Below are 27,228 nucleotides of genomic sequence, written 5' to 3'. Positions count from 1 at the left end.
AAATGGCGCACAGCTGCAGTGCTGTGCGCTACCTTAAGAAGACTGAGGAGTCTTCTGCCGCCGATTCTGGACCTCTTCTCGTTTCAGCATCTGCAAGGGGGCCGGCGGCGAGGCTCCGGTGACCATCCAGGCTGTACCTGTGATCGTCCCTCTGGAGCTAATGTCCAGTAGCCAAGAAGCCAATCCATCCTGCACGCAGGTGAGTTCACTTCTTCTCCCCTAAGTCCCTCGTTGCAGTGATCCTGTTGCCAGCAGGACTCACTGTAAAATAAAAAACCTAAGCTAAACTTTTCTAAGCAGCTCTTTAGGAGAGCCACCTAGATTGCACCCTTCTCGGCCGGGCACAAAAATCTAACTGAGGCTTGGAGGAGGGTCATAGGGGGAGGAGCCAGTGCACACCACCTGATCCTAAAGCTTTACTTTTTGTGCCCTGTCTCCTGCGGAGCCGCTATTCCCCATGGTCCTTTCAGGAACCCCAGCATCCACTAGGACGATAGAGAAAGATTACTATAAAGAAACCTTTATAGGAGAGATCCACTTATCTTTGCTGCGAGTTTGGTATGCTTACCCTAACAGAAGCCTGCAGTCTTTATAAAGATACCTTTACATGCTTTGGTTACTACTGATTATAGTGAGTGGGGTGCGCCCCTTCTATCTTGTGCATGGTGTGGATAGTCGGGTCGGTGTCATACATTATAGTGCCACAAGGTGGAGATAAAGATACCTTTATGTGCAGGATTCCACTTTTCCTTAAAGCGAGTATGGTATTTTGTCCCATTTGCCGATTCTGGTGTGAGATTTCCTCACCAAAGAAGCACTATTCTTGTGAATGAAGAAAGAAATTCACGTATCAAGTGGAAACGCAGGAGGACGGACTGGGTCATTATCGGAAGATTGTACGTGGAGCATTTGGTTATATTGTATCTGCAATTGGGCAGCATTTGGTGCGGATTGGGCGGCTGTAAACACCAGTGATTTTGCCAAGACCAACCCCCCCAACCTCATTTTAAAGCATAAGAAGGGGCTTCATATCAGTATGTCTGGGGCTCCCTGAAGTCTTCATCAGGCTATGGTGTTGTAATGTGCACCTTTTGCGTACACAGGGGGCGTAATGACGATGTTGTACGCAGTGGAGGGATTCTTTGCCACTGCGCACGCATATAAGTTGCATTGCACGTGAGCTGTGATGATCTTGCGTCAGCGATCGCAAACACGATTTATTTGCAAAGTGGCTGACAGTCAGTGAGCGTCTGGGAAGGTAATGGACAGCAGTGGCAAAAGTGCAGACGTTCTGCGACCATTTTAGGGGCATGTTTCAAGACTGCGATTCCGTGCGCAGACAGCGTCTTACTTGCTGCAGCCACGCTGCGTGACCTTAGGGCAACTATCAACTTTGAGAACAGTCTGATCAGCGAGCGACGCCGCCTCTTTGTACGCAGCCGCTGGGATTTGCAAAGCCACCGGTGGGCATCTCAATACAAATCCAGGCAGCTGCGACATCTGGTTATTGTCACAAAGTTGCTGCACACAAGTCTGCAGCTGCGAATCAGGACCCAGATCGGAGGCAGCCATTGTGAGGACTGAAGAAATACTTATCAATTCTCTAATATCTAGTCACATGACAGAAGTCAATGTTTTTCTGACGGTATCCGGTCTCTAGGTCGACAGTGTCTAGGTCGACCACTATTGATCGACATGGTTGACATGACAAAAAGTCGACATGAGTTTTTCACATTTTTTGAACTTTTTCATACTTAACGATCCACGTGGATTATGATTGGGAACGGTAATCTGTGCCGAGCGCAGCGAGGCACCTTGCCCGAAGCGAGCCATGCGAGGGGACACGGTGCACTAATTGGGGTTTCCAATCACTCTACAAAGAAAACGACACCCAAAAAAAATAAATATATAAAATTAATGTCGACCTTTTGTCATGTCAACCTTGTACGTCGGCCTAATGATTGTGTCGACCTAGTTACTGTGGACCAATAGGGGTCGACCTAGACAAAGTCGGCCTAAGTCTGATCGACTCTATGATCCACACCCTTTCTGACTTGCCACAGTGATACCATCGGTAGGCTGGATTGTTACGCCTGTTGCTCCAGAGCCTCCTGTGTGTAGAACAGGTGTAATGTAGAACAGGTGTAATGTAGATACAACGGGTCACTTGCAGGGCCGGACTGCCTATCTGGTGGTTTTGGCAAACGCCAGAATGGCCAATGGTCTGATGGGCCGGTCTGGCCACACAGAGAGAGACGGCTGGCCGAGTAGTGCAGCCTCCTGGGGCTCTGCTCAGCAACGCAGCATACAAATATAGAGGAGGGGGGAAGGCGTGCCCTGAGCCCACGCCCCTGTGAGCTGTGACCGCACCCCCTTTTCCCAAGCGCATAAATGCTACGGGGCGGTATCATCAACCCCTAAAGCGATCGTTGGTATAAAATGACAAACTGAGAGATCGTTAAAGTCCAGTTTCACAAGTTTATTATGATCGGTCCCCGGCATATAACAGATATATTACGTAGTGGCACATATCCCATTGGATGGTCTGAGTGTTACTCTTAATTCTCACTGCCTGGATGTGGAACAGACAGCTGGGTGTGGAATAGATAACATGGGGATGGTGGTGTAATTATAAAATGGAGAATCAGCCCCTTTAAACTGTGTTGATTGTTCATACAATTAACTCTTTAAACCTTTGCAGGACTGGCTGCCCCACCATGTACAGATGTAAGCCTTGTGGTCCGTTAGGGACATCCATAGTAACCGGAATATTGACACAGAATGTACGGAATCGTTACGGAATAAGAATACGTCACATGTATGAATGGAATCCGAGATTACCGTCCTAGGCAACCTGTGCAATCTTAATTGAATGAATATTTGACAGAATCACTTGAAACTGAATGGTGACGTTACAAATTACGAACACTTCGATTGTGTAAGTGTCCGGATAAAAGCAGCAGCAGCAGGCAGGTAGGTGACTAGTTTCCCTCGACCCCATCATTCTTACAGATTGGTGGCGGAGGACTGTGACATTGGTAGGGGAGGGGGGTTAAGGTTTACAGCGCTGGACGAATCGCGGATACAGACATACGTCCCGGATGTGGTGTCTGTTCAGGATCCAGGTAAGGAATCTCTCCAAACCTAAACCGTAGCCCCCATGCGGACACGTGCCGAACTTACGCTGTGGAGCAAGAGAGAAAATTAGGTTATTATAATACTTGTCGCTAGAGCCGACGTTTCTAACTTATGTAGGAGAATTAAAATAAATATATATAAGCTGGTGGCCACAAATCCTCTGTAATGACTGAAAATTCCACTTACTCCAGCACAGCTAATCATGTGCTAGGGCGGATTAAGGTCTGATAATGCGACACTTGTGTTATGCAAGGACCCAATTTCCAAGTCATTTGTATGGTGCGATGTCAGCAACACAACACAATTTTATGTCAACAGCAAAGTCATTATTATTTCACAGTTACATGGTAAAAAAAAAAACTGCAGAAAATACAATTAGTTTTCACTTCAATTCTTTCCTTCCTTAAATAACCAAATGTATGAAGTTTTTCTTTTTAATTTAAACAGAGACTTCATACCGAGATGTCACATTACATTCCAACACCAGGTATTAAGGGGGGTACTGATGGGAGAGAAGTGTGCTGAGCGATCTTAACACAGACCGCTCAGCGCACATCTCTCCCCCCGCTCAGCACAGCGCGATGTGCTGAGTGAGGGGGGGCGACGATGGGGGGCCGCTCACTTCACACAGCGCTGAAGTGAGCGACCCGCATCTAGCACCGGCGATAGCAATGCGCGGGGCCGCGCATCGCAATCGCTGGGGGGCATACACACGGCAGATCCGTGCTTGAAATCTAAGCAATCTAGTCCGATTGCTTAGATTTTAAACAAGGATCTCTCCGTGTGCACCCCCCTTAAGCCTAAAGGCCCGTATTCACGGGCAGATCTAGGGAGAGATGTGTGCTGAGCGAACCGCTCACCACACATCTCTCCCCCCGCTCAGCACAGCGCGATCTGTGCTGAGCGGGGGGGGGCGCTCATTTCAGCCAATCTAGCACCAGCGATAGCGATGCGCAGCTATCTCTGCGAGAGATTTTAAGCAGCGATCGCTCCGTGAGTACCCCCCTCAACTGACAGTCTGGTGCGAGAGATTGTGTCACCGTGGCTCCGCCCCTGGGCGTCGCTTTCCTTGCGTCAGGCGCTGAAGGATGTAGGGTTAGATCACTGAGAGATTAGTTACTGATAGGGTGGTAATAACCTCATGTTCCTGTTATCTTTTACTGTAACTACACTCTCAATATTAACAGTTCTTTATATAGCGCATACATAGTCTGCAGCGCTGTACAGAGAATACAGATGTGGCCTCATACCAGGCCTGCAAAATGCCAAAAGGTCTGATGGCCGGTTGGGCCGGTCTGGAGGAAACCCACGCAAGCAAATGGAGAACATACAAACTCCACACCGTTCTGCCCGGTGAGGCAGTAATGCTAACCATTACACCAACCGTACTACCCATTTATCTTTACAATATACGTTTAATATAGAATATAATAAGATTGTATTATCCATCTCACTTACGACACGTCAGTACTAACACGTGGAATAATAGAAAGCCCCGGTGTCATACCTGATCTGTATACCAGTAATAGGGTGTAGGATCTATCCCCTCTCTCTTGTATCCTTCCAGCAGCTCCTCGCTGTCCCAGATACGCATGGAACCTCCGACTATCTCGCCCACGTTGGGCATGAGTACGTCCACCTGACAAAGTGACCAGACAATGTGAGGAGTCAGGAAAACGGTCTACAAGAACATGAGGAGAGGCAAGTAGGGTGGCCATATTATCCCTTCTACCTGGGACGCTCATGGATTACACAGGTTCTGTGGCTGGCTGACTTCAAGCCTACATTACAGCTGGTTTTAATCAGCCACAGAACCTGTGTAATCCATGAACGTCCCAGGTAACAGGGATAATATGGTCACTCTAGATAAGGGAACCTTTACACTAAAGAGGAGGACTGGCTGAGGGGAATGAGATAACAAGATGTCTATAAAGGATGTGTGTCCCACGGATTAGCCCCTCACACAAAATGACGTCTAGAAACCCATCTGGTGGTTTTATTCTGAAGAGCTATGTTTCTAATAGTCCCCAAAGAGATTGTGTTTTATAGGGTGCAGGATCCAACTCATCCATGAACTAGTGCGGGCAGGGTGCAGAGGCCAAGTATGGTCGCACGCACCTCGTTCGAAAAGGGTGCCCTGCCGGGCTGGGAGGCTGGCCGCGGCCCCACTGGCGTCACTACTGGTGGCGGTGTGGACCAGTCATCGTCACAAACGGGGGCATGCTCAGCCGCCGGCGTCACTAATGGGGAGTGCCCAGCAATTACGGAGGTGCTGGGCTTCCCCCAAGCTCTCTCTTTAATATTCAGGTGGTGGCAGGCGGTTTTAAGCAGGGCGCCGGTAAAACAGCCTAGCGTGGACACTACATGAACCCCCTCCTCATCTCCTGATTTCGGCTGTAAAGCACAGAGGTACTGGAGCACCTCCGTATAGGCACACAAACCTCAGGTGAAATCACTACAGTTTACCTCCTGCTAGCTGGGTCTGCCATAGTAGCTCCAGTTTTTTATTTGAGCAGTAACAGAACTGAGAGACGCATTCAAGTCTCCCACGACTCGTAACAGATCTCCTCGTGATAATTCAGCGTATTTACTAAGCACATTTGTGTTCTTTAATATAAAGTGGATAATTTACACAAAAAAATGCTTTTTTTTAAGCTAATACGTGTAAAATAAAAACTATTTTACTTAAAAAATAATAATTATATATATATATATATATATATATATATATATATATATATATATATATATATAAAATCTTTTTATTTAAACACCTTAAAAGAACAGGACAAGTGTCCCGAGAGGCACCCCCGCTGAGCAACTCACGGATTCGGTGAGACGCCGGTCCTCGGCACAGCGCGGCATGTAGAAAGACTTAATCTCAGCTGGAAAGCGGCAGAGCAAGATTGGTTCATTGATGGCGTCGGTCATAAGTCTCTCCGGGGCTTCTGGGATATCCTAAATGAAAGAGAGTACAGAAACCCCATAAGTATGGTTAAACCCATCTCAGACATCAGCAACGTACAGTCACAACAACCAGCTGTAATTACACGTTTTGTGCATGAACGCGGAATCCCCTCGTAGAACTGTTTATGTGTGGTATCATAACAGAAAAGTGTCCGCACTAACCTGTCCTCCAATGGGGCTATTTCGGCACGAAACGGACTAATCCAAACATCCTCGAAATATAGGACTAATCCGAGCCATGCATCTTTTTTGCTCGATAAAGTCAATCTGTGTCTGTATGCAATGTACTGTATATGTGATACAAGCCCAAGGCAGGCGTACCCTTTACACCACTAGTACATCTGCAGACTATGGGCCTAATTCAGACCTGATCGCAGCAGCAAAATTGTTCTCTAATGGACAAAACCATGTGCACTGCAGATATAACATGTGCAGAGAGAGTTAGATTTGGGTGGGTTATTTTGTTTCTGTGCAGGGTAAATACTGGCTGCTTTATTTTTACACTGCAATTTAGATTTCAGTTTAAACACACCCCACGCAAATCTAACTCTCTCTGCACACGTTACACCGACCCAAGCTGCAGCGCACATGGTTTTGCCCATTAGACAACAACTTTGCTGATGCGATCAGGTCTGAATTAGGCCCTATAGCTGTGTGCAAAAGACACGAAGCTCAGAAAAAAAAGCAGGATACTGGCATGATTCCAGGAAAAGTGCAATCCCTAGTGCAAAAAGAGCAGTGCGAAAGGTGCTCAAATGCAAAAGTACAAAATACGTTATCCGTGAGTCGGCATCTAAGTAGCGCAAAAGCACAACATGTATGAGAATACATCTGTATGTACACTCGTGTCACAATGGCAGATCTGCTTGGACTATAGAACGCTCTGGCTTCTCCTTTAACAGCCTCACTCAACAACTTCTACATCCACGCCTGTGAGAATTCTCACTTAATTCTGCCTTTTACTTGTAGTGCTGTGTACAGAAAAGGTTACATGCAGCTGTATTAACGCTACAGTACCAGTTACTTCTAACAACCTTAACAGACTCAGACAATGAGAAATTAGTCATTCTGGCTCCATCTTGTGGGAATAAATGAGAACTGCAGCAATCACTCAATAGTCCAATCTTTACCACCAACGACTACTCAAAAGGCATCTAAAAGTAGTACAGGTTGAGTATCCCTTATCCAAAATGCTTGGGACCAGAGGTATTTTGGATATCGTATTTTTCCGTATTTTGGAATAATTGCATACCCTAATGAGATATCATGGTGATAGGACCTAAATCTAAGCACAGAATGCATTTTTGTTATATATACACCTTATACACATAGCCGGAAGGTAATTTTAGCCAATATTTTTGGTAACTTTGTGCATTAAACAAAGTGTGTGTACATTCACACAATTCATTTATGTTTCATATACACCTTATACACACAGCCTGAAGGTCATTTAATACAATAGTTTTAATAACTTTGTGTATTAAACAAAGTTTGTGTACATTGAGCCATCAAAAAAATAAGAATTTACTCACCGGGAATTCTATTTCTCATAGTCCGTAGTGGATGCTGGCGACTCCGTAAGGACCATGGGGATTAGCGGCTCCGCAGGAGACTGGGCACAACTATAAAGAAAGCTTTTAGACTACTGGTGTGCACTGGCTCCTCCCACTAAGACCCTCCTCCAGACTTCAGTTAGGATACTGTGCCCGGAAGAGCTGACACAATAAGGAAGGATTTTGAATCCCGGGTAAGACTCATACCAGCAACATCAATCACACCGTATAACTCGTGATACTACACCCAGTTAACAGCATGATAACAACTGAGCCTCTGAAACAGATGGCTCAACAATAACCCTTTAGTTAAGCAATAACTACCGTATATACTCGAGTATAAGTCGACCCGAATATAAGCCGAGGCACCTAATTTTACCACAAAAAACTGGGAAAAATTACTGACTCTAGTATAAGCCTAGGGTGGGAAATGCACGGTGCCAGGGGTTTTCATGCTCAGGGTGTCATGCTCGTTGCCAGGGATTTTATGCGGTAGGTGTTATGCTTGTTGCCAGGGGGTAATGTTTGTTTCTAGGGTTGTGCCCCCAGTGCCACATATACCCCCAGTGACAGATAAAAACATGCCCCCGTTGCTTTGCCCCCAGTAGTTATGCCCCTTCTTTGCCCCCAGTATTGTGCCCCCTCTTTCATTGCCCACAGTAGTTATGACCCCTCTTTCTTTGCCCCAGTAGTTGTGGTGCCCCCTTTCTTTGCCCCCAGTAGTTGTTGTGCCCCCTTTCTTTGCCCCCAGTAGTTGTTTTGCCCCCTGTTACTGTGCCCCCTTTGCAGCTTACAAACATAAACACACACTAAAACAATACTTACCACTGCCCCGCTCCTGCTTCCCGACCGCTTCTTCTGCTGCTGCGCTGCTCCGCTCCGTCTGGCCGCCGCTCCATCTGTTCATCCGCTCCGTCTGGCCGCCGCTCCATCTGGATCCCCGCTCCGTCTGGCCGCCGCTCCATCTGGATCCCCGCTCCGTCTGGTCGCCGCTCCGTCTGGCCGCCCGCGCCGGCGCCCGCTTCCCGGCACCCGATCATCTCTATGGGAGAGACGTCATGACGTCTCTCCCATAGCAACGCCGCACAGACACTAGAGGTCAATAATGACCTCTAGTGTCTGTCCCTGGAGCCGGCTGCAGCGGACGCCCACACAGCCCACGGCGTCTGCTGCAGCCGTTGACTCGAGTATAAGCCGAGGGGGGCTTTTTCAGCATAGAAAACTGTGCTGAAAAAGTCGGCTTATACTCGAGTATATACGGTATATACAAGTATTGCAGACAATCCGCACTTGGGATGGGCGCCCAGCATCCACTACGGACTATGAGAAATAGAATTACCGGTGAGTAAATTCTTATTTTCTCTAACGTCCTAAGTGGATGCTGGGGACTCCGTAAGGACCATGGGGATTATACCAAAGCTCCCAAACGGGCGGGAGAGTGCGGATGACTCTGCAGCACCGAATGAGCAAACTCAAGGTCCTCCTCAGCCAGGGTGTCAAACTTGTAGAATTTAGCAAACGTGTTTGACCCCGACCAAGTAGCTGCTCTGCAAAGTTGAAGAGCCGAGACCCCTCGGGCAGCCGCCCAAGAAGAGCCCACCTTCCTCGTGGAATGGGCTTTTACTGATTTAGGATGCGGCAGTCCAGCCGCAGAATGTGCAAGCTGAATCGTACTACAGATCCAGCGAGCAATAGTCTGCTTTGAAGCAGGTGCACCCAACTTGTTGGGCGCATACAGGATAAAGAGCGAGTCAGTCTTTCTGACTCCAGCTGTCCTGGAAACATAGATTTTTAGGGCCCTGACTACATCCAACAACTTGGAAGCCTCCAAGTCATTTGTAGCCGCAGGCACCACGATAGGTTGGTTCAGATGAAAAGCTGATACCACTTTGGGGAGAAACTGGGGACGAGTCCTCAATTCTGCCCTATCCATATGGAAAATCAGATAAGGGCTTTTACATGACAAAGCCGCCAATTCTGATACACGCCTGGCCGAAGCCAAGGCCAACAACATGACCACTTTCCACGTGAGATATTTCAAATCCACGGTTTTCAGTGGCTCAAACCAATGTGACTTTAGGAAATCCAACACCACGTTGAGATCCCAAGGTGCCACTGGAGGCACAAAAGGGGGCTTAATATGCAGCACTCCCTTAACAAAAGTCTGAACTTCAGGTAGTGAAGCCAGTTATCTCTGGAAGAAAATCGATAGAGCCGAAATCTGGACCTTAATGGAACCCAATTTAAGGCCCATAGTCACCCCTGACTGTAGGAAGTGCAGGAAACGGCCCAGCTGAAATTCTTCCGTTGGGGCCTTCCTGGCCTCACACCACGCAACATATTTTCGCCATATGCGGTGATAATGGTTTGCGGTTACTTCTTTCCTCGCTTTAATCAGCGTAGGAATGACTTCCTCCGGAATGCCCTTTTCCTTCAGGATCCGGTGTTCAACCGCCATGCCGTCAAACGCAGCCGCGGTAAGTCTTGGAACAGACAGGGCCCCTGCTGCAGCAGGTCTTGTCTGAGCGGTAGAGGCCATGGGTCCTCTGACATCATTTCTTGAAGTTCCGGGTACCAAGCTCTTCTTGGCCAATCCGGAACAATGAGTATAGTTCTTACTCCTCTTCTCCTTATTATCCTCAGTACCTTTGGTATGAGAGGAAGAGGAGGGAACACATAAACCGATCGGTACACCCACGGTGTTACTAGAGCGTCCACAGCTATCGCCTGCGGGTCTCTCGACCTGGCGCAATATTTTTCTAGCTTTTTGTTTAGGCGGGATGCCATCATGTCCACCTGTGGCTTTTTCCACCGGTTTACAATCATTTGAAAAACTTCTGGATGAAGTCCCCACTCTCCCGGGTGGAGGTCGTGCCTGCTGAGGAAGTCTGCTTCCCAGTTGTCCACTCCCGGAATGAACACTGCTGACAGTGCTAACACGTGATTTTCCGCCCATCGGAGAATCCTTGTGGCTTCTGCCATTGCCGTCCTGCTTCTCGTGCCGCCCTGTCGATTTACATGGGCGACCGCCGTGATGTTGTCTGACTGGATCAGTACCGGCTGGTTTTGAAGCAAGGGTTTTGCCTGACTTAGGGCATTGTAAATGGCCCTCAGTTCCAGAATATTTATGTGCAGGGAAGTCTCCTGACTTGACCATAAACCTTGGAAGTTTCTTCCCTGTGTGGCTGCTCCCCAGCCTCGAAGGCTGGCATCCGTGGTCACCAGGACCCAGTCCTGTATGCCGAATCTGCGGCCTTCTTGAAGATGAGCACTCTGCAGCCACCACAGCAGAGACACCCTTGTCCTCGGAGACAGGGTTATCAGACGATGCATCTGAAGATGCGATCCGGACCACTTGTCCAACAGGTCCCACTGAAAGGTTCTTGCATGAAACCTGCCGAATGGAATCGCTTCGTAGGAAGCTACCATTTTCCCAGGATCCGCGTGCAGTGATGCACAGACACCTGTTTTGGCTTTAGGAGGCCTCTGACTAGAGATGACAGCTCCTTGGCCTTCTCCTCCGGGAGAAACACTTTTCTCTGTTCTGTGTCCAGAACCATCCCTAGGAACAGCAGACGTGTCGTAGGGACCAGCTGTGACTTTGGAATGTTTAGAATCCAGCCGTGCTGTTGTAGCACTTCCCGAGATAGTGCTACCCCTACCAACAACTGCTCTCTGGACCTCGCCTTTATCAGGAGATCGTCCAAGTACGGGATAATTAAAACTCCCTTCTTTCGAAGGAGTATCATCATTTCGGCCATTACCTTGGTAAAGACCCTCGGAGCCGTGGATAGACCGAACGGCAACGTCTGGAATTGGTAATGACAATCTTGTACCACAAATCTGAGGTACTCCTGGTGAGGATGGTAAATGGGGACATGTAGGTAAGCATCCTTGATGTCCAGTGATACCATGTAATCCCCCTTGTCCAGGCTTGCAATAACCGCGCTGAGCGATTCCATCTTGAACTTGAATTTTTTTATATATGTGTTCAAGGATTTCAAATTTAAAATGGGTCTCACCGAACCGTCCGGTTTCGGTACCACAAACATTGTGGAATAGTAACCCCTTCCTTGTTGAAGTAGGGGCACCTTTACTATCACTTGTTGTGAATACAGCTTGTGAATTGCCTGTAACACTGCCTCCCTGCCTGAGGGAGTGGTTGGCAAGGCAGATTTGAGGAAACGGCGGGGGGGGAGACGTCTCGAATTCCAGCTTGTACCCCTGAGATACTACTTGAAGGATCCAGGGATCCACCCGTGAGCGAGCCCACTGATTGCTGAAGTTTTTGAGACAGGCCCCCACCGTACCTGGCTCGGCCTGTGAAGCCCCAGCGTCATGCTGTGGACTTAGAGGAAGCGGGGGAGGACTTTTGCTCCTGGGAACTGGCTGTATGCTGCAGCTTCTTTCCCCTACCTCTGCCTCTGGGCAGAAAGGACGCGCCTTTAACCCGCTTGCCCCTATTGGGCCGAAAGGACTGTACCTGATAATACGGTGCTTTCTTTGGTTGTGAGGGAACATGGGGTAAAAATGTAGACTTCCCAGCTGTTGCTGTGGAAACGAGGTCCGAGAGACCATCCCCGAACAATTCCTCACCCTTATAAGGCAGAACTTCCATGTGTCGTTTGGAATCTGCATCTCCTGTCCACTGCCGAGTCCATAACCCTCTCCTGGCAGAAATGGACATTGCACTAATTTTGGATGCCAGCCGGCAAATATCCCTCTGTGCATCCCTCATGTATAAAAGTGCGTCTTTTATATGCTCTACGTTTAGCAATATAGCGTCCCTGTCTAGGGTATCTATATTTTCTGACAGGGAATCTGACCACGCAGCAGCAGCACTGCACATCCAGGCTGAAGCAATAGCCAGTCTCAGTATAACACCTGTGTGTGTATATATAGATTTCAGGATAGCCTCCTGCTTTCTATCAGCAGATTCCTTCAGGGCGGCCGTATCCGGAGACGGTAGTGCCACCTTCTTTGACAAGCGTGTGAGCGCTTTATCCACCCTAGGGGATGTTTCCCAGCGTGACCTATCCTCTGGCGGGAAAGGGTACGCCATTAGTAACCTCTTAGAAATTACCAGCTTTTTATCAGGGGAAGCCCACGCTTCTTCACACACTTCATTTAACTCTTCAGATGGAGGAAAAGCTACGGGTAGTTTTTTCTCTCCAAACATTATACCCTTTTTTGTGGTACCGGGGGTAACATCAGAAATGTGCAACACATTTTTCATTGCCTCAATCATGTAACGTGTGGCCCTACTGGAAGTTACATTAGTCTCATCGTCGTCGACACTGGAGTCAGTATCCGTGTCGACATCTGTGTCAGCCATCTGAGGTAGCGGGCGTTTTAGAGCCCCTGATGGCTTTTGAGACGCCTGGGCAGGCACAGGCTGAGAAGCCGGCTGTCCCACAATAGGTATGTCGTCAAACCTTTTATGCAAGGAGTCGACACTGTCGCGTAAGTCCTTCCACAGCACCATCCACTCAGGGTGTCGACCCCGCAGGGGGTGACATCACGTTTACAGGCATTTGCTCCGCCTCCACATAAGCCTCCTCATCAAACATGTCGACACAGCCGTACCGACACACCGCAAACACACAGGGAATGCTCTGACAGAGGACAGGACCCCACAAAGCCCTTTTGGGAGACAGAGAGAGAGTATGCCAGCACACACCAGAGCGCTATATAACACAGGGATCCCACTATCAATGAGTGTTTTCCCTTATAGCTGCTTTTTTATATATATCATATATATATATTATCTATACTGCGCCTAAATTTAGTGCCCCCCCTCTCTTTTTTACCCTTCTGTAGTGTTCAGACTGCAGGGGAGAGCCAGGGAGCTTCCTTCCAGCGGAACTGTGAGGGAAAAATGGCGCCAGTGTGCTGAGGGAGAAGCCCCGCCCCCTTTTCGGCAGACTTTCTCCCGCTTTTTCTGGAATACTGGCAGGGGTAATTTTACATCTATATAGCCTCTAGGACTATATATGATGTAGATTTGCCAGCCAAGGTGTCATATATTGCCCTCAGGGCGCCCCCCCCCAGCGCCCTGCACCCATCAGTGACCGGAGTGTGAGGTGTACATGAGGAGCAATGGCGCACAGCTGCAGTGCTGTGCGCTACCTTGGTGAAGACCGAAGTCTTCTGCCGCCGATTTTCCGGACCTCTTCGTTGCTTCTGGCTCTGTAAGGGGGACGGCGGCGCGGCTCCGGGAACGAACACCAAGGTCGGGTCCTGCGGTCGATCCCTCTGGAGCTAATGGTGTCCAGTAGCCTAAGAAGCCCAAACTACCACCTGTTAGGTAGGTTCGCTTCTTCTCCCCTTAGTCCCTCGCTGCAGTGAGTCTGTTGCCAGCAGATCTCACTGTAAAATAAAAAACCTAAATATACTTTCTTTCTAGGAGCTCAGGAGAGCCCCTAATGTGCATCCAGCTCAGCCGGGCAAAAGATTCTAACTGAAGTCTGGAGGAGGGTCTTAGTGGGAGGAGCCAGTGCACACAAGTAGTCTAAAAGCTTTCTTTATAGTTGTGCCCAGTCTCCTGCGGAGCCGCTAATCCCCATGGTCCTTACGGAGTCCCCAGCATCCACTTAAGACGTTAGAGAAACAAAGGTTTCACTATCTCACTCTCACTCAAAAAAGTCAGTATTTCGGAATATTTGGATATTGGATATGGGATACTCAACCTGTATTCCAGGAAACAAGCTGAACCCGTGTTAGGACACTAAGGGCCGGATGTATTGTAATGGCCCCTGAGTTCGACTGAACTCCGATGTTTTCTTAAAGGGACAATCACGTATGTGGTCGCCGACCACAGTTAGTATTACATCTGGCCTTAAGGATCTATCAAGGTTTAAACCGCTCCCCTTCCTCATACGCGCTCATTGTTGATGGTGCCCTCTACAGACTTCCCGATGTCGCTAATTGTGTGCCTGATTCTGAGACAGACGGCTCTACCTCCACAGACGCAGGTGGCGAGTATTACCATACACAGCACAAGAGCAGAAGGGTCTTTAGTCCATCTCCACTTGGTTCCGAGCTGGCAGGATTTTTTGCTGTATCCCTCTGTGCGTGAATTTTGTGTTACCAAGCAGCATCAATGTCACGGTTGTGTAGCTATTCTTCCATGCTATTCTGATTGGGGCGTACAGGGAAGGGAAACCTGATTCTCACTGATCTCTTGGTGTAAGTGCTTACGCTAGTGATGGAAGTTGCCGCTGTGGACAGAAAAGCAGCGGGTGATCGCCGTACGGATCACATTAGCATAAGGAGGTAAGTGCGAGTTCCACGGCTTCACGCAAACACTGACACGGTGTCAGAATTAGCCCTATGAAATGATGCTACCTATCCTCAACAGCACGCAGGACATCTCACCTCCCCAAACTCATAGTACGTCCCGTCGTCCTTCTTCACATCATGTTCCTTCAGCCAAGTGATGGCCTCGGAGTAGTTCATTCTTCTGAAGGGGCGTTTAGGTGGCTGGAACTCCTGTAACAGAATGTTGCGTGGTTATACTTTATGGGAGAAAAGACAATGGTGTATTACAGTTTAGCACATTTCCCAGGCTCCTCAGACTGGTGATTATTACACAGCGAGATCGCGCCAATGCCAGCTGCTGCCAGCGCAGGAGAACACAAGAGAACTTAAAGAAATAAAAGTAACGTCTGCGGGGAAAAGCTAAATGAATACACCATGTAATTACTACGCCTATAATGCTACCAACATCCCTTCCTACCGTCACAGAAGGTCAGAGAGGTAACATCCCACCTCCACGTACTGTACCTCAGAGAGCCCAAGTGTATAAACAAGATATTAAAAGTCTGGATGAAAGTGAAATTACTTTCCGGCAGCCCATGAGTCGCGCGATGCTGCTGCGGCAAATAAAACGGAGCCAACACCACCTACATTTTCACTGCATATTTTCATGTGTGCGGCTGAAATCGCAACTGCTACTCTGTATAGACACAATCGGGACGCATGTGTGGTGCGGATTAGATGCATAAGGAATAACAAGAATAATCGCTTAACGACGTCCGACATCGGCAGTGTCTATGGTGGGAATATAAGTCTTTATGTGGTTCTCTATCTCAGGGGTAAATATGTACAGACGACGAGGTAATGAGAAAGAGGAAAAAAAAGTAAATATTGTACATAAGAGAAATGATTAACTAATATCTACTGAAACCCAACAGGTTTGGCAGCTGCTTCTGTAAATTGGGGAAAGGAATTTATCAGACAAGTCAACGTTGCGATCCACAGAACATACCGGGTGCAGCTCCTTGACCAGTGCGGCTACTGGAGACTTCAGCACTCTGTCCACCACATCGCACACCAAGTCTTCAAGGCGACTCAGCAAATCCTCAAACGTGATGAAGGGACATTCTGCCTCTATGTGAGTGTATCTAAAATGCAAGAGCGCAACGAAAACAGAGCCAGATCAGAGCAAGGAAATCTACAGAAGCCCAGCTTCCCTGCCATCGTATAACAGTGCTGTTATAACTGTAACAGGAAGCATTATACACACTAGGGGCCAGATGTAATAACGCCCGGATTTGCTCGACCTGTGGGATGCCGGCAAAACTCTGACTTTTTTAAAGGGAAAATCTTTTACAAGGCCTTTAAATGATTGCCGCTTTAAAAAAAAAAACGTCCAAGCTCGGCAGGCATCCCGCAAAGCCACCTAACTAGGGCGTCATTACATCCGGCCCTAGATGTTTCATGTACAGAAATTAGGCGGTTCCGGATCATACAGTAAAGCAGCCAACTGAATGTTCTTTGATCGCACAAAGGAACAGAAGCCAAATTAGTTCTACGCAGTTTCCTTACTCTGCTAAATGCCGCCGTGTTCTCGACTGCTCGGCCCGATAGGACTGTGCGATGCAGAAGGTGTCTCCCAGAGCCGGAATACAGGTCTCCAGGTACAGCTGAGATGACTGCGTGAGATAAGCCTCTTCTCCAAAGTAGTCCAGCTTGAAGAGAGTGGATCCACCTTCCACTTGCGTTTGTACCAAGGTTGGAGGAGTCACCTGTGAAACACGATATACGGTTTGGTGTACAGGATGCGATGAAACAAAGGTGGAATATAAAATAAGGGACAACAATGGGCAATATACTCAAATGAAGGCAGCAGATCAAGATCTCCCAGCAGACCAAGATCTCCCAGCAGACCAAGATCTCCCTAAAAGACTTAAGGGGGCAAGTTCATAACGGAACATGATCAAACCAAAAGGAAGAGAAATTGTTCTACAGGAGAACTCTGCCCAAGGCTGTACTTGTTCCACAGACATGAAGGACACCTTTGCGTTTGTACCAGAGACGAGCGCGTGGGCGAATCGCTGAGCGTACCTCATAGTATCCGCTGTCGAAGAAATGGTTGCGGAAGCAGTTGACAACGGTGGAGCGGACTTTGAAGATCTTAGACATGTTCTCCCCCCTGATCATCATGTGTCGGTTGTTCAGCTGAACATCCACGTCAGACTCTTCATTGATCACATTATCAGCGCCGCCAGCGGGGGCCAAGCCAATCAGTTCCCAGTAATCGCAGCACAGCTCGTGCCCACCTGGCGCCTGCGACAATTACAGATCGTGAGAGACAGGCTCTCTGTACATGGCAGGAGCTTGACACGCAGAATTACAGAGCAAGATCGGCTGCTTAAGGCGCTGCATCCGATCTATTCCAGATGTGCCCTCATACAGTATTGCCAAACACCCCTTCTCGGTGCACCAGGTCCCGCATGACTCAATGTTTCACTCAAACATTCATCTTAATCGTTAAGAAACTTGAAGTTCATTATACTGATGTTATAAGTCTTTGTCACACTTTCCTCCTGTGTTACTTGGGTGCGTGTTTACTATTTCTTTATGCTACTTGTGTCGTGTATTATTGTCAGCTGTAACTTGTACTCTTTCCAAATAGGCAAGCTTACCATAATATACCTTTAATCCGGGACCTCTATGATTTACACAGGTTCTAGGGCTAATTAAAACCAAGTGAAATGCAGGTTTGAATTTAGCCAGCCACAGAACCTGTGTAATTCATGTGGGATATTATGGCAACCCCATGAATTGGCGACATGAGCAATACTAGCATGACATCTGACTGGGCATCCAACTATAAACAGGGAGTATATATAGGTCATAAGATTTTACTGTCACTTGTCCTTAGTACGGGAGAGTGGCAGCCATTTTCTTGTGATCTACCAGACCTAATTATATATCCCACAAATGCACACTACGGGGTAGATTTATTAAAGCTTCTAAAACAGTTATAAATGGTGGTGTTGTTTGACCACATAGTCTTCATGGCCACAACTTTCATAATTCTGTGTTATTTGTATTCTATTTGTGACTACAAGTGCCACAACCAGAGCTCGATGTTAAAACACCAGCACAAAACTATCTATGGCGGAGAATCATCGGACTGCAGCCACCTATGGTCAACCCTACTGAGCTGGGAGCCTAATCCACCTGTCTACTACCCCTTCCGAAACGTCATTTCTCCTCAGACGTACCCAAATATTAACTACCCATCCAGTGTTGTGCACGTCCTGCAGTTCTGATACTTCCCTTCCTCTGTAGCAGTGCTCAAACTCTGTCGTCAAGGCACCCCAACAGTCCATGTTTTAAGAATATCCATGTTCGAGCACAGGTGACTAAATTAGTACCTCAGTCATTATATTTAACTATCTGTGCTCAAGCACGGATATCCTTAAAACCTGGGCTGTTAGTGGGTCTTGAGGAGCAAGTTTGAGAAGCATTGCTCTATAGAAATTCTTCTTCCTCAGTAAAGCCCTGAATACATTACAAGCTTGGCTAGCATCCTCCCTCTCTCCTTCAGAGTCTACATACTGCAGAGTCCGTTACGTATCCCTGGTACGTATAGCAACACGGACCATGCACCAGTTTATCTGTCCTGTTCGTTAATGTATTCAGGAGATCTTGCCTCCAGTACTGATCATGTCATTTATTCTCGCAGGCAAGCAGATTCTACCCAGATGTAAAATCGGTACCTGTTTCCCTTCTGGCACCAGCTCAAGGGTTCCGTATACGGCAACAGTGCTTTCAGTAGAGAGGACGAGCCCATTGTAACACTGGCACTGCCAACACAAACAGAAGAATCAGCCACACACTGTAACACTTTATGATCAGGCCGGCTCCCTGGGAAGCACAGCAGGTATGTGCGCCGGTGTATGCCAGGACACTCACCAGTTTATCGTTGAGGACACACTGTAGGTAACCAGTCCCATCTCTCAGTACTATGAACATTAAGGTTTTTCCTGAAAAGTACAAAATACAGTATCACTAAAGCCCAGGCGCCCCACATTCCCACTCCCTATTACCACGTGACGCTCCCTACTTCCCTCCAGATTCCACTTCTGCATTATACACCGGTAACGGCACTGTTTAATATCCACCTTCCACCGTCACCCACCCAGCTAACTGGGCAGTGTGTTATCAGATACATAAACTGCATGGAGCAAAGAGTATATGCCCATTTATATTATCTGGGTGATTTTCTCAGTAAAAATCTGTTCTTGCTAATATGCTGATTACATAAACATTTAAGTGTTATAGGGACAGATGTACTAAAGCCTTGGAAAGATAAAGTGGAGAGAGATAAACTACCTACTAATCAGCTCCCAACTGTCATTTTTCAAACACTGCATGTAACATGGCCGTTAGTAGCTGATTGGTTGGCACTTTCTCTCTCTCCAAGGCTTAATACATCTCCTCCATAGTGGTTTAAAACAAACTTTGGGTTATTAGTGTTCTTGAAAAATGCAATTTTAAAGAGCAAAAGAAAAGCCACCAACACTCACTATTCCCTTGTCTTCATAGGTATTTCATGCTATCAGTGGAACCGTAAAAATGTACCCAATTGATCAGTTCCCTCTTATTCTTATTCATGTTCTCCCTCATTAGTTTTCCAGCTCCCGTGCATCTTACTACAGAATTACGAATGTTCTTTGCAAATAGATACACAAATATAGGCTTCTGTAAAAGCCTCACACAGTGATGCACATTTTATTAAATGTTTCTCAAACACAGAAAGGAACGAGGTATACAGCATAACCTTTTTTAATTAACACAAATACTATATAATAGGGAGGGGGGACTTCTGCGCGCAGAAAAGGTACTTCCGAAAAGTTGGTAATGCCTCCTGTTCACCTCTCTAGGGGGCATGCCCAGGCACTTACAGAGATGCCATGTGCTGATCTTTAAAACAAAACTTTTCCAATCCGCGGGACACTGCAGTCTGCAGGTGGGAATGGCAGAGGGCAGGCTGTTCATTTTAAAATCGGGTAGGGTGAGGCACCCCGCTGAAGCAGCCTAGCTAGAACACTAACATTGTGTCAGCACAGACTGTTCTACCTGTGGTAGGGCATTACGTGCTCAAAATGCTGTATGTTTGGCTCATTACAGATGGACAGTCATTTTCCTACTCAGTTTTTGTTATTTGGGCTTGGGGAGCTGTCTGCGCTGGCTGAAGATTGGAAAAGTGTATTTGCTAGAATCACAGGCAGAAGTGTTTAGGTGACAGATCTGCTGGTGCTAGAAGATTCTCCCCTCCCATTCACTGGCTATAAACACTCTGTAATTATAGGTAACTAAATGTAGACCTGTGATTAATAATCCTGTGCAGAGACCTGTGATTACTAAGAGCATATTAATGTGAGGTACAGGCTACCAGCTGTCCATGAGAAGAAAAGTCATTTGTGGCTAACAGGCAGGGACCAAAGTAACGTTACCCTGTGGCACATCCCCTCCCGTCCAGAGGCCTCCGCATTACTTACCGTACCTGGGCATGCAAACAATAGTTTGGGGTTTCGTTGTGCGTGCTCGGAACCCAGTGAGTGGGTGTTACACCCCTGCTAATGGAGTCTGATTTCTAACACATGGAGAGGGGTACATATTTACTACTCCCTGCACAATGAGACCCTCTCCTGTGATTATCGGGAAGTGATCTGCCTAGATCAGGCATGTCCAAAGTGCGGCCCTCCAGCTGTTGAGAAACTACACATCCCAGCATGCTCTAACACAGCTTTAGCATTCTCTGACAGCAAAACTGTGTCAGGGCATGCTGGGATATGTAGTTTCACAACAGCTGGAGGGCCGCAGTTTGGACATGCCTGGCCTAGATGAATAGGTCAGCAGAAAATATGTATCAAGAAACAGACGTTATCCGATAATAAATACATTATGTTAAACCTTTTCCCGCAGTGCATAAAAGAAATAGAAGTTTTTACCTTGTCTGCGCAGCCTGTGGACCCAGCCAAACACTTTGACTCTCTGGCCGCGGTACGCTTCCAACTCCCGAATCTTTGCCTTTACATGGAGAACGAAAACTTATTAGAGATGTTGCAGCTCGTATAGAAACTCTGATTTCACGTGTATAATAAAACTATTTTTGCATTGCTAGTGCTCAAAGATATACTGATCTGTTAAGTGGCTTTTGACAAAATGAACACTTGTGTGTGTGGTTGTGAATATAGACTGTAAGCTCCTCTGGGTCAGGGATTCATGTGAATGCACACACACATTCTCTATAGAGAGCTGTGTAATACATAATATAAAAGATATTAATGTTGTACGCCTGATAAAGTACACCTGCCTTGTATAGATTTACATAATCTAAGAGGAGACATTATCAATACCTTCAAATATATAAAGGGAAATTACAAAGAGTTATCCTAGGAATTGTTTATTAAAAGAACGCTGTATAAGATGCGAGGTGACTCGCTGAGGCTTCAGGAGAGAAAATTCCATACGCTACATAGGAAAGGGTTTTTCGCTGTTAGGGCAATAAGGATCCGGAATTCCCTGCCAGTGAAGGTGGTAATGGCGGACACTATGGGGTATATTCAATTGCAGTCGAAAACTGCCGTCTGTCGAAAAGACGTCAGTTTTCGACTTTTTGAGGTCGAATCCTGATTCGACCTATTCAGAGCTTTTCGACAAGTCGAGGCATTCGACTTGTCGAAAATAAGAATTTACTTACCGATAATTCTATTTCTCGTAGTCCGTAGTGGATGCTGGGGACTCCATAAGGACCATGGGGGGGGGGGTAGCGGCTCCACAGGAGACTGGGCACATCTAAAGAAAGCTTTAGGACTACCTGGTGTGCACTGGCTCCTCCCCCTATGACCCTCCTCCAAGCCTCAGGATACTGTGCCCGGACGAGCGTACACAATAAGGAAGGATTTTGAATCCCGGGTAAGACTCATACCAGCCACACCAATCACACCGTACAACTTGTGATCTGAACCCAGTTAACAGCATGATAACAGAGTAGCCTCTAGAAAAGATGGCTCACTACAGCAATAACCCGATTTTTTGGTAACAATAACTATGTACCAGTAATGCAGACAATCCGCACTTGGGATGGGCGCCCAGCATCCACTACGGACTACGAGAAATAGAATTATCGGTAAGTAAAATCTTATTTTCTCTAACGTCCTAAGTGGATTCTGGGGACTCCGTAAGGACCATGGGGATTATACCAAAGCTCCCAAACGGGCGGGAGAGTGCGGATGACTCTGCAGCACCAAATGAGAGAACTCCAGGTCCTCCTCAGCCAGGGTATCAATTTTGTAGAATTTTACAAACGTATTTGCTCCTGACCAAGTAGCTGCTCGGCAAAGTTGTAGAGCCGAGACCCCTCGGGCAGCCGCCCAAGATGAGCCCACCTTCCTTGTGGAGTGGGCATTTACAGATTTTTGGCTGTGGCAGGCCTGCCACCGAAAGTGCAAGCTGAATTGTACTACAAATCCAACGAGCAATAGTCTGCTTAGAAGCAGGAGCACCCATCTTGTTGGGTGCATACAGGATAAACAGCGAGTCAGTTTTCCTGACTCCAGCCGTCCTGGAAACATATATTTTCAGGGCCCTGACAGCGTCTAGCAACTTGGAGTCCTCCAAGTCCCTAGTAGCCGCAGGCACCACAATAGGTTGGTTCAGGTGAAACGCTGAAACCACCTTAGGGAGAAACTGAGGACGAGTCCTCAATTCCGCCCTGTCCGAATGGAAAATCAGATAAGGGCTTTTACAGGATAAAGCCGCCAATTCTGACACGCGCCTGGCCCAGGCCAGGGCCAACAGCATGACCACATTCCATGTGAGATATTTTAACTCCACAGATTTAAGTGGTTCAAACCCATGTGAATTTGGAACCCAAAAACTACATTGAGATCCCAAAGTGCCACTGAAGGCACAAAAGGAGGCTGTATATGCAGTACCCCTTTTACAAACGTCTGAACTTCAGGAACTGAAGCTAGTTCTTTTTGGAAGAAAATTGACAGGGCCGAAATTTGAACCTTAATGGACCCCAATTTCAGGCCCATAGACACTCCTGTTTGCAGGAAATGTAGGAAACGACCCAGTTGAATTTCCTCCGTCGGGCCTTACTGGCCTCGCACCACGCAACATATTTTCGCCAAATGCGGTGATAATGTTTTGCGGTTACATCCTTCCTGGCTTTGATCAGGATAGGGATGACTTCATCCGGAATGCCTTTTCAGGATCCGGCGTTCAACCGCCATGCCGTCAAACGCAGCCGCGGTAAGTCTTGGAACAGACAGGGTCCTTGCTGGAGCAGGTCCCTTCTTAGAGGTAGAGGCCACGGATCCTCCGTGAGCATCTCTTGAAATTCCGGTTACCAAGTCCTTCTTGGCCAATCCGGAGCCACGAATATAGTGCTTACTCCTCTCCATCTTATTAATCTCAGTACCTTGGGTATGAGAGGCAGAGGAGGGAACACATACACTGACTGGTACACCCACGGTGTTACCAGAACGTCTACAGCTATTGCCTGAGGGTCCCTTGACCTGGCGCAATACCTGTCGAGTTTTTCCCAACGGTTTATAATCATGTGGAAGACTTCTGGGTGAAGTCCCCACTCTCCCGGGTGGAGGTCGTGCTGAGGCAGTCTGCTTCCCAGTTGTCCACTCCCGGAATGAATACCGCTGACAGTGCTATCACATGATTTTCCGCCCAGCGAAGAATCCTTGCAGCTTCTGCCATTGCCCTCCTGCTTCTTGTGCCACCCTGTCTGTTTACGTGGGTGACTGCCGTGATGTTGTCCGACTGGATCAACACCGGCTGACCTTGAAGCAGAGGTCTTGCTAATCTTAGAGCATTGTAAATGGCCCTTAGCTTCAGGATATTTATGTGAAGTGATGTCTCCAGACTTGACCATAAGCCCTGGATATTCCTTCCCTGTGTGACTGCTCCCCAGCCTCGCAGGCTGGCATCCGTGGTCACCAGGACCCAGTCCTGAATGCTGAATCTGCGTCCCTCTAGAAGATGAGCACTCTGCAACCACCACAGGAGGGACACCCTTGTCCTTGGTGACAGGGTTATCCGCTGATGCATCTGAAGATGCGACCCGGACCATTTGTCCAGCAGGTCCCACTGGAAAGTTCTTGCGTGGAATCTGCCGAATGGGATTGCTTCACAGGAAGCCACCATTTTACCCAGAACCCTTGTGAATTGATGCACTGAGACTTGGCTCGGTTTTAGGAGGTTCCTGACTAGCTCGGATAACTCCCTGGCTTTCTCCTCCGGGAGAAAAGCCTTTTTCTGGACTGTGTCCAGGATCATCCCTAGGAACAGAAGACAAGTCGTCGGAACCAGCTGCGATTTTGGAATATTGAGAATCCAATCGTGCTGCCGCAACACTACCTGAAATAGTGCTACACCGACCTCCAACTGTTCCCTAGATCTTACCCTTATCAGGGAATCGTCCAAGTAAAGGATAACTAAAATTCCCTTCCTTCGAAGGAATATCATCATTTCGGCCATTACCTTGGTAAAGACCCGGGGTGCCGTGGACCATCCATACGGCAGCGTCTGAACTGATAGTGACAGTTCTGTACCATAAACCTGAGGTACCCTTGATGAGAAGGGTAAATTTTGACATGAAGGTAAGCATCCTTGATGTCCCGAGACATCATGTAGTCCCCTTCTTCCAGGTTCGCAATCACTGCTCTGAGTGACTCAATCTTGAATTTGAACCTCTGTATGTAAGTGTTCAAAGATTTTAGATTTAGAATCGGTCTCACCGAGCCGTCCGGCTTCGGTACCACAACAGTGTGGAATAATACCCCGTTCCCTGTTGCAGGAGGGGTACCTTGTTATCACCTGCTGGGAATACAGCTTGTGAATGGCTTCCAAAACAGTCTCCCTGTCAGAAGGAGACATTGGTAAAGCTGACTTTAGGAAACGGCGAGGGGGAGACGTCTCGAATTCTAATTTGTACCCCTGAGATATCACCTGAAGGATCCAGGGGTCTACTTGCGAGTGAGCCCACTGCGCGCTGAAATTCATTGAGACGGGCCCCCCACCGTGCCTGATTCTGCTTGTAAAGCCCCAGCGTCATACTGAGGGCTTGGCAGAGGCGAGAGAGGGTTTCTGTTCCTGGGAACTGGCTGATTTCTGCAGCCTTTTTCCTCTCCCTCTGTCACGGGGCAGAAATGAGGAATCTTTTGCCCGCTTGTCCACGAAAAGACTGCGCCTGATAATACGGCGTCTTCTCATGTTGAGAGGCGACCTGGGGTACAAACGTGGATTTCCCAGCTGTTGCCGTGGCCACCAGGTCTGAAAGACCGACCCCAAATAACTCCTCCCTTTAATAAGGCAATACTTCCAAATGCCGTTTGGAATACGCATCACCTGACCACTGACGTGTCCATAACCCTCTACTGGCAGAAATGGACAACGCACTTAGACTTGATGCCAGTCGGCAAATATTCCGCTGTGCATCACGCATATATAGAAATGCATCTTTTAAATGCTCTATAGGCAATAATATACTGTCCCTATCTAGGGTATCAATATTTTCAGTCAGGGAATCCGACCACGCCAACCCAGCACTGCACATCCAGGCTGAGGCGATTGCTGGTCGCAGTATAACACCAGTATGTGTGTAAATACATTTTAGGATACCCTCCTGCTTTCTATCAGCAGGATCCTTAAGGGCGGCCATCTCAGGAGAGGGTAGAGCCCTTACAAGCGTGTGAGCGCTTTATCCCCCCCAGGGGGTGTTTCCCAACGCACCCTAACCTCTGGCGGGAAAGGATATAATGCCAATAACATTTTAGAAATTATCCGTTGTTATCGGGGGAAACCCACGCATCATCACACACCTCATTTAATTTCTCAGATTCAGGAAAACTACAGGTAGTTTTTCCTCACCGAACATAATACCCCTTTTTGGTGGTACTCGTATTATCAGAAAATAAGATTTTACTTACCGATAAATCTATTTCTCGGAGTCCGTAGTGGATGCTGGGGTTCCTGAAAGGACCATGGGGAATAGCGGCTCCGCAGGAGACAGGGCACAAAAAGTAAAGCTTTTTCAGATCAGGTGGTGTGCACTGGCTCCTCCCCCTATGACCCTCCTCCAGACTCCAGTTAGGTACTGTGCCCGGACGAGCGTACACAATAAGGGAGGATTTTGAATCCCGGGTAAGACTCATACCAGCCACACCAATCACACCGTACAACCTGTGATCTAAACCCAGTTAACAGTATGATAACAGCGGAGCCTCTGAAAGATGGCTTCCTTCAACAATAACCCGAATTAGTTAACAATAACTATGTACAATTTATGCAGATAATCCGCACTTGGGATGGGCGCCCAGCATCCACTACGGACTCCGAGAAATAGATTTATCGGTAAGTAAAATCTTATTTTCTCTATCGTCCTAGTGGATGCTGGGGTTCCTGAAAGGACCATGGGGATTATACCAAAGCTCCCAAACGGGCGGGAGAGTGCGGATGACTCTGCAGCACCGAATGAGAGAACTCCAGGTCCTCCTTAGCCAGAGTATCAAATTTGTAAAATTTTACAAACGTGTTCTCCCCTGACCACGTAGCTGCTCGGCAAAGTTGTAATGCCGAGACCCCTCGGGCAGCCGCCCAAGATGAGCCCACCTTCCTTGTGGAGTGGGCCTTTACAGATTTAGGCTGTGGCAGGCCTGCCACAGAATGTGCAAGTTGGATTGTGCTACAGATCCAACGAGCAATCGTCTGCTTAGACGCAGGAGCACCCATCTTGTTGGGTGCATACAATATAAACAACGAGTCAGATTTTCTGACTCCAGCTGTCCTTGCAATATATATTTTTAATGCTCTGACAACGTCCAGTAACTTGGAGTCCTCCAAGTCACTTGTAGCCGCAGGCACTACAATAGGCTGGTTCAGATGAAATGCTGACACCACCTTAGGGAGAAAATGCGGACGAGTCCGCAGTTCTGCCCTGTCCGAATGGAAAATCAGATATGGGCTTTTATAAGATAAAGCTGCCAATTCTGATACTCTCCTGGCAGAAGCCAGGGCTAGAAGCATGGTCACTTTCCAAGTGAGATATTTCAAATCCACCTTATTTAGTGGTTCAAACCAATGAGATTTTAGAAAGTCCAAAACCACATTGAGATCCCACGGTGCCACTGGAGGCACCACAGGAGGCTGTATATGCAGCACTCCCTTAACAAAGGTCTGGACTTCAGGGACTGAAGCCAATTCTTTTTGAAAGAAAATCGACAGGGCCGAAATTTGAACCTTAATA

At 47.6% G+C, this 27,228-nt stretch overlaps 1 protein-coding gene across 1 annotated transcript in view; it reads right to left on the bottom strand.

The window, feature by feature from the left end:
• Nucleotides 1–2,458: 2,458 nt before the first annotated feature.
• The window catches only part of NARS1 (asparaginyl-tRNA synthetase 1), a 64,256-nt gene continuing 39,486 nt past the window's right edge, over nucleotides 2,459–27,228 (bottom strand). The window contains exons 6-15 of the mRNA XM_063959629.1: nucleotides 20,909–20,987; nucleotides 18,867–18,937; nucleotides 18,671–18,757; nucleotides 17,007–17,228; nucleotides 16,488–16,687; nucleotides 15,928–16,063; nucleotides 15,036–15,149; nucleotides 5,965–6,096; nucleotides 4,646–4,777; nucleotides 2,459–3,184 (exon numbers count right to left, since the gene is read on the bottom strand). Coding sequence (XP_063815699.1) covers nucleotides 3,053–3,184; nucleotides 4,646–4,777; nucleotides 5,965–6,096; nucleotides 15,036–15,149; nucleotides 15,928–16,063; nucleotides 16,488–16,687; nucleotides 17,007–17,228; nucleotides 18,671–18,757; nucleotides 18,867–18,937; nucleotides 20,909–20,987 — 1,305 coding nt within the window. The 3' untranslated portion in view covers nucleotides 2,459–3,052. The remainder of the gene's footprint in view (nucleotides 3,185–4,645; nucleotides 4,778–5,964; nucleotides 6,097–15,035; nucleotides 15,150–15,927; nucleotides 16,064–16,487; nucleotides 16,688–17,006; nucleotides 17,229–18,670; nucleotides 18,758–18,866; nucleotides 18,938–20,908; nucleotides 20,988–27,228) is intronic.

Source organism: Pseudophryne corroboree, chromosome 1, assembly GCF_028390025.1.
Source record: "Pseudophryne corroboree isolate aPseCor3 chromosome 1, aPseCor3.hap2, whole genome shotgun sequence".
NCBI lineage: Eukaryota > Metazoa > Chordata > Amphibia > Anura > Myobatrachidae > Pseudophryne > Pseudophryne corroboree.
Note: the sequence above shows the minus strand (reverse complement) of the source record. Positions and strands in the feature narration are given on the sequence as shown.